General features: G+C 37.3%; 1 protein-coding gene across 1 annotated transcript in view; it reads right to left on the reverse strand.

Annotated features, from left to right (window-relative positions):
- Positions 1-250: 250 nt before the first annotated feature.
- Positions 251-8,408, reverse strand: part of LOC105310117 (melanoma antigen preferentially expressed in tumors-like) — a 44,948-nt gene continuing 36,790 nt past the window's right edge. The window contains exons 2-4 of the mRNA XM_011386331.1: positions 2,669-2,968; positions 1,602-2,204; positions 251-764 (exon numbers count right to left, since the gene is read on the reverse strand). Of these exons, the coding sequence (XP_011384633.1) occupies positions 251-764; positions 1,602-2,204; positions 2,669-2,968 (1,417 nt within the window). The remainder of the gene's footprint in view (positions 765-1,601; positions 2,205-2,668; positions 2,969-8,408) is intronic.

Genomic DNA, 8,408 nt, shown 5'->3' on the forward strand with positions numbered 1-8,408 from the left:
GTGATTAGCAACCAGAGGAGGACACTGAATGCAATGGACAAGAGATTCACAGGACCTTTCGAATTCCTCTACTTCCTTTTAAGAGATTCTCTTTTATAGAGGTCAGTCACATAGCCATTGTTCTCAGCCCCCGTTTCCTCAAACAGTAGAATTTTATATCTGTGTCTCTACAAACTTGGGCTTCAGGAGAAACACTGAGTGATTTAATGGCCACACATCAGCATTGAAACAACTCCTTCCACTGTGGAAATTACTCATGTGAAGTGGTCCAGTTCATGTCGTCCCGCTGTACCGTCTGCAGCATCATCATCAATTGGGCCTGTACTTCAGCAAGTTTCTGCCGATCCAACCTGCTATGAGAATCCTCTTGTTCATAGCAATGGACTGGGACAGGATAAATCACATGCTTTAGTTCCATCAAGGATGTTAACTGCTGCAGAAGACTCATGAGCATAGGCATTGTAATGGGGTTGTGGGCAAAGCTCAGGACACGGAGGTGGGAGCAGTGGCTCAGGGCTGGAAGGACAGCAGACAGAGCAGAATCAGTTATCCGGCAATTATTTACCTGAAGATGCTGCAGGGTTCCAGAGACATTCTCCAGCAGAGTTTGGAAGGGCTCATAAGCTTCTGAGAATATTTCATTGTTACTGAGAATCAGCATTGTTAGGTGGGTGGCCTGAGGGCTCTGGGACAAGGCAGTGACATCTCTGTTAGAAAGGCCACAATAAGATAGATACAATGTATCCAACTCTGGTGGCAAGACTCTGTAGAGAGAAAAAGAAAGATCATTTCAGGGACATGAGGATTGGGCCAGGTCAGGGAGTCCTGAAGTATGTATCAGTCCTTGGCACGTCACAGTAAATTGATTTGTACATATTTTACAACGGTCATTAACAATGGGACCTTGGGTGTCACACTGAGTAAATCTGTTACCCTTAGAAAGTGATTTGTCCACTCTGACATAAATGTTTTAAATATGTAAATACTGCACAACAGTAATTATTATACAGGGCTGTGGGACACATTAAGTGAAATAAAGATATATATGCTTACTATATACAACATAATCAATGGTGGATTTTTTTCACTTATTTGGTGAGGATGGGTCTGGCAAGGCAGCCAACTGGGGATTCCCTTGACTATCTCCCAGAAGACAAGTTCTCCATTCAGGATCTAAACACTGGGGATAATAAGGAGCAACATGAACTGCCAGTGTTAACTATTCTGGCCAGTTCATGGAGATGTGCACCAGTCCTAGAATATAAAACATTTCTCCATCTGAAAGTTTCTTCTACTTCTCTAGAGAGTGTAATCTTCAATAGGAGAATGACTGAGTCTTTTTCTCCAATATATTTAGAGACATTTCATAGTGTCTGCGCATGGACACCTGAATGGATATGCACAGCTTCCTTCATAATCTTTTCTTTCTCCTCATCAGGATGTACCTCTCCCGAGCCTGGCCAGTTTCAGACTCCCAGCAGTGCCTCTGCTGAGGTGGGAGGAGAAAAATGTTAAAAGGAGCTTATGAATACCCAAACATAGTATCTTCTGTTTTAACAATGGTGTGTTCAGGGAACCCAGATTCTTCCCTGCCCCCTCACCTGAGCAGTTTTTGCAGCTGATTTTTGAGGTAGAAGAAAGATAAGCTGATGTCTTGGAGGTTGTCTAGCCTCCCAAGCCAGGTGAGGAAATTTCTGAAGTTTCTCCCCTTGCAAGATTTCGTTGGGATGTTAAACAGACTAAGGCTGGTCAGGTGGATCATTTCATAAAAAAGGGTGGTGACTTCACTCAGATCAGCCTTTTTCACTTCCAGGTTATCAGTGCATCCCATATCCACAAGGCGCAGGATACTTCTGTCGGAAGACATGTTATCGATTTGCAAACCTCTGCAGCAGAGATGCAAGGAACCAAAGCTCTGCTCAACTTTTCTCCGCAGGAAAGAAAGAAATTGATTTTTCCTCAAGGTTCCACTTATGGAAATATCCACTAGTAGTTCCATGGGTTCCCAGGCAGACTGTGACTCAGACTCTGAATTAACAATCCCAAGGCTCCTGGCATTATTCTGGGCTTCTTTTATTTTAAAGATGGAATGCTGAGAGTAAATACAAGACTCAGAACAGGAAGGGGTCCTCTTCTGGAACTCGGAGCATGTTGTCTCACACTCCAGGTCCTGCCTTAAATCCAGGATCCTCAGTTTTGGTCCCCTGTGAGGAGAGGAGGAGACAGGGGATGAGAAGTAGCTGATTTGAAATACAACCCAGCAATCTAATGATCAAAAGCAGAAGCAGAACCCTTTCATTCTGGCTTTCACTTTACATACCATTCGCCAAGAAGTACTTTCCATACAAATTCAACATCTTTCATTCTTTAACCCATATTTCTTGAAATCTGGTCCTCCCCAGTCTCTATGTCCAAGTCTTCCGACCATGTCATCACACTCAGGAAGTAAATCCATCCATACTACCCTCGATCACCTCTACTATTCACTAGCCAACTCTGTAAGACACTGGCATTTCAAAGTTGACTGCAAGTGTTCAATCAATAGGGCCACAAAGATCTTCAGCATTCACCATTGGCTACTACTGGGAGACTGTTAGGAAATCCCCTGCCCCAAGCTCTAGAATACCCTCCTGCTGACTTACTACATCTCTATTGCACGCAGTCTTACCGAGGGGAAGAGTTCTGAGCAGGGAGAATCTGTAGACCATCAATCATGGCTTCCAAGATTTCATAGTATGACTCTTCTCTAATCAACGTCCCAATATGGAGACAGCGAAAGGGCCAAACCCTCACCATTTCCTTTAGTACATTCATATGCCCACCCAAGAAGGCAGCACCGAATAATGGAACAAAGAGGTCTCGTGGGAGTTCCTCCAGGGCGTGGATAGCTGCAGGCTCATTACTCAGCAGACTCTTTGCAGCAAGCTCTAGTAGAGTGGCTGTGCTCTTTTGGTCCATTTTCATCAACCTGCTTCAGAGTATCAAGTATTTAGAAACGCTTAGATGATATCTAAAGTCTCTCGTTTGCCTCCGATGTTAGCTATGGAGAAAATGTTTACTGAACGAGTGGACAGTGAATCCGACCGCCACCTCCTGCGACCTCTGCAATAGCAACAGAATAAAAATAGATATGCATGTGTGTAAAGTATATAGAGGTGTTAGTATGTGCTCACATAGACTTCTGAGATATACATATGTGTATATATGTAAAGGTTTACATACATACATATATCATTCCAATTGAAAATAGAGTTAAGTTGGCAGGAGTCAATGTGGACCACCTAGCTGGCATCCTCCCAATATTTCCTCCCCAAAGGATACAAACCAATAATACGAGAAATGTAAATCTACACAAAAGCCACACCCTCATCGTTATTTTTAAATAGAGAATGCCAAAACTTCAAAATACTTGCGAGTGAAAAAGGAAAACTCATGAAATCCCAGCACGCAATCTGTCACACTCCCATCACTAGGCTTTGTGGCAAGCAAAGCCAGACCAAGAAATGCTGCAAGACCTACAGATGAAGGAAGATGGTTAGCAGCTTTAAGTCGACCTAAAACTATGGCAGAATGCCTAAGCACAAAGTAAGTCTGAAAATACCTAATGGGTGTCCTGAAAGATGAAAGCAGGGCCTAATGGGAAGGGACTCCAAACTATGAGCATTTAAGTGGGTGAGGGAGATTTCAAGGTGCAGTCTTTGAAAGAGAGATCCTCTAGGGAAGGACAAAGGCAAAGAGGAAGAAAAAAGCATCTTTTGGCACTCGAGTAATGAAGTTCGTAAAGGAAACAAAAGGGAAAAATTAAGCATCATGCCAGACACAAGAGGACCACAAAATCAGAGCACTCTCGCCTTCTCCCTCCATTGCCACAACAAACAAATGAAATAAATACAGGATCTGGACTTTGCTGTACTGGCAGAAAATGGCATCTTTAACCTTGAAATCTTGTGAAGGAACCCATTAGCATACAAATGAAGAAAAGGAAGGGGCACTCCATACAAAATACTGCACAAAAAGATGAGGAAACAAAATGTCACCCGTATTAGGCAACCATGAAGCAGAAGGAGACTTTAAGTCGACATACTAAATTATACTTAAGCAAGGATTTTGAGGATATGGAACATACCTTGAATCAGAATATTTTTTGAAATCCAAAAACAGAAATGGACTAAAAAGAAAGTCTCGGCTGAGACGTTCTTCAATTATCACAGCCTATAGAGAAACAGTTCTCCACCATGGAGTAACTTAGGAAATTCTGCACCTCTCAGCTCTCCTGACAAATGTAGTAGAGTAGGGATCTGCAAACGGTGGTTCAGTGTGCCAAGGGTAATTCAATGGTTCCTTGACTATGTAAAGAAAGACTGATTGAAACAATGTCATGATCAATCATTTATGTATTGTTCATTTAAGCTTTTGCAATACAATGGCAAAGCTGAGTTGTTGTGACAGGGACCATGTGGCCCCCCAATTTAAAATACTTACTTCATGTCTCTATAGATAATGTTTGCCAAGTCATCTTCTGAAAATGACTGGGATCGTTATCTCACATGTGACAGTGGAAACTTCACTAAAATATCTTATATTAAGGATGTTACTTTAAATACTAAAATAAGGTAGAGAATGTTGGAAAGAGTACTGTAAAGTGCTTTACGTCATGAATAAAAACAGAAATTATGCAACTAAAAAATGAGATAAGAGAGAATAATTGAAAAATGTACAATAATCTTTTTGACATAATGCAGGAGATTAGTGTTAAATGATACTGGGGAAACAAACAAAGATACAAATTAATGAGCCAGCTAGGAAAGTGTTACAAAACATGAAGGAGACTTGACTTTAGGTGCTGAACGCACAATGCAGTAAACAGATGATGTACGATAGAATCGGACACTTGAAACTTATATAATCCTGTTAAGCAATGTCATCCAATAAATTTAATATAATTTAAAAAAGAAAAGAGGTGGTTAAAATGATTTTTAATAAAGCATTAAACAAGACCAAGAACATATCTTAATGACAACATCCAAGATTCACAAGAAAGACATAACACTAAGGAGTATTTACACCCCAAATAACACAGCAACCACTTTTAATAAGCAGAAAGGGAAGGCGACTTAGATGAAAACACAGTAATAATGAGAGATTGAATACACCAGTGTCAGTACAAGACAGATTAAGTGATATATAAAAAGAGTAAAGATATAGAAGATCTAAACACTATAATCCATAAGGTAAACCAAATATATATTCCTGTCAAAAATTGATCATAATTATCTCATAGATGACTTCATTAATTTCCATAAAGTGAAAATATTATAAGCGATCTTCTTGAATCATGTGCAACACAACTTAAAATTAGTATGAAAAGTTGAAAAGAAGAAGGCTTTTATACCAGGAAATTTTTTAAAGACTTTGACTTAAAAAATGTTCACTTAAAAAGAAGATACTATACAAAGTTACAGAAATGTTTTAAAAGAATGATAATAAATAACTACATATCAAATCCAAGGGTACATTTAAAGCAGTGATCAGAGGCAAATTCAGAGTTCTAAAGACTTTATGACTGAAAACAAAAGAATAAAAATGAATGAATTAAATAACGGCCTAGAAACACTATAAAAAACTTAAGTAAACCAAAAGACATCACAAGAAATTATACAATAACAATAGAAATGAATGAGATACAGAATTTAAAAAATCAAAATCTTGTGTTTTAAAATAGACACAATACTGGATAGCTTGATAAAGCAAGAAAGGTATAAAGAGAAAATTTACAAAATGATAAATTACCAAGGATATATAACCAGTGAAACAGAAAAAAAGAAAATAAAAGAGATTACTTCACAAACTTCTAGGCAAAGAAATGTGAAAATCTATCTGAAAGAGATAATTTCCTAGAGAAATACAGATTACCAAAATTCCAATTCTAGTGCAAGGAAGTTTGAATTAGCCAATTTTCATAGGAGAAACAGAGAAAGTTATTGAGGAATTACCTGCAAGAAGCATCTCACTCAAATCAATATAATGCTGAATTCCAGTAAACCACCACATATCAGTAAGTACCTATACTCCAAAATTATTCAAGATCATTACAAAGAAAAGACAATTCTCTAACTCCTGTTATGAACCCAATATGACACTGATAGGTAATATACAAAATATTAAATAAAATATTAGCAAATGACCAACAGTACATTTATAAAGTACTATATTGTGCCAGGGTGGGATTTCTTATGTTAGTATAAGGTTGCTTCTAGATTAGAAATTCCACTGATATCACTGACCACAGTAATATATTTAAGTACAAATAGCATATCATCATCACCATAGATGCTGAATAAACCATTGAGAAAACTCAACACCCATTCCTGTTAAAAAAAGAAAACCCTCAAAAAATTAGGAATCAAGAATGTTTTCTTAACGTGACAAAAGATATTTAACTAATTCCTAATGCTAGTGTTTTATTTAATGGAGGACCACAAGAGGTTTCCCTATAGGTCAGAAACGGGAAAATATGCCCACGAGTTCATTTGTATTCAACCTCTTACTGTTAAGTTTTAGTCAGCTGACCAGAAAATTAATTGATCTCATAAGAATGGATAACAAGAAGTAAAGCCACCTCCATGTGAAGATGAAATTGCAGTACACCTGAAAAGCCCAACAGAAACAATGTCAAGTTAAGTGAAACAATAAGTCAGTAAGATAGGAGGATATAAAGTTAACATGCAAAAATCAGTAGTCTTTATACACACACAAACCAGCAAAACAAATAAAGAGTTGGAGAACATATTGACAGAAAAAATCCAAATATAATAGCAACAAAAAAAGATTAAATGCATACGAATAAACTTAATGAGAATATCTACGCCAAGAAAATTTAAAACACGCTTGAATGACACAGAAAGAGACTTAAATTAAAAAAAAAAAAACATTCATTGTCCTTGAATAAAACACAAGATTAGAAATAGATCAATTCTAAGTTTATGTATGAATTGAAAAGAATATCGAAAATATCAGCAAAATAAAATGTTAAAGAAAGATACCAATGAACATTTCATAATGATAAAGGGAATCATGCACCAAAAAGACATAACACTTATTAATATCTATGCTCCCAAGCGTGGAGCCCCAAATTGTGTAAAGCAAATACTAACAGAAGTAGAGGCAGAAACAGACCAAAACACTATCGTAGTAGGGGACCGAAATACCCCACTGTCAGATGTGGACAGTTCATCCAAACAGAAAATCAATGAAGAAATAACATTCTTGAATGACACATTAGACCAACTGGACAGAATTGACATGGACAGAGCCTTCCATCCCAAATCAGCTGCTTATCCATTCTTCTCTAGTGCACATGAAACATTGTCAAGAATCATCTACATACTGGGACACAGAGATAGTCACAACAAATATAAGAGAGTTGAAATCATACAAACCATGTTCTCTGATCATAATGCTTTAAAAGTAGAGATCAACTGCAAAAAGAAATCAGAAAGAATGACAAATACATGGAGATTAAACAACATGCCACTGAAGAATAACTGGGTCATAGAAGAAATAAAAAGAGAGATCAAGAGATACATAGAAACAAATGATAATGATAGTACAACATATCAAAACTTTTGGACATGGCAAAAGCGGTCATAAGAGGAAAGTTCCTATCATTACAGGCCTATCTCGAAAAACAAGAACAACCTAACACTTCATCTTTAAAAACTAGATAAGAAAGAAAAAATGAGGCCTAAAGTCAGCAGAAGGAAAGAAATCATCAAAAGTAGAACAGAAATAAATGAAATTGAATACAAACAAACAAAACAAAAATAAATACATAAATGCAACAAAGAGATGGTTCTTTGAGAAAGTTAATAAAATTGACAAATCCCTGGCTAGGTTAACTAAAGAAAAAAGAGAAAAGCCACAAATAAACAAAATCAGGGATGAAAGATGGGAAATTTGACTGACATCACAGAAATACAAAGGATCATACAAGAATATTATGAAAAAGTAAATGACACCAAATTTAATAACCTAGAAGAAATGGACGAGTACTTAGAAAGATACAACCTTCCTAGACTGAATCAAGAACTGGAAAATCTAAATAGACCTATCAGCAGTATGGAAATTGAAACAATCATCAAATACCTACCAAAAGGAAAAGTCCAGGACCAGATGGCTTCACCAGTGAATTCTACCAAACATTCAAAGATTTAATACATATTATCTTCAATCTCTTTGAAAAAACTGAAGAGGAGGGAATACTTCCTAACATATTTTATGAGGCCAATATTACTCTGAAACGAAAACCTGGTAAACGCACACACACACACACACACACACACACACACACACAAATACACACACAGTAGAGACCAATATCTCTCATGAACATAGATGCAAAAATCCTA

This window comes from Pteropus vampyrus, unplaced genomic scaffold (assembly GCF_000151845.1).
Source record: "Pteropus vampyrus isolate Shadow unplaced genomic scaffold, Pvam_2.0 Scaffold1115, whole genome shotgun sequence".
NCBI lineage: Eukaryota > Metazoa > Chordata > Mammalia > Chiroptera > Pteropodidae > Pteropus > Pteropus vampyrus.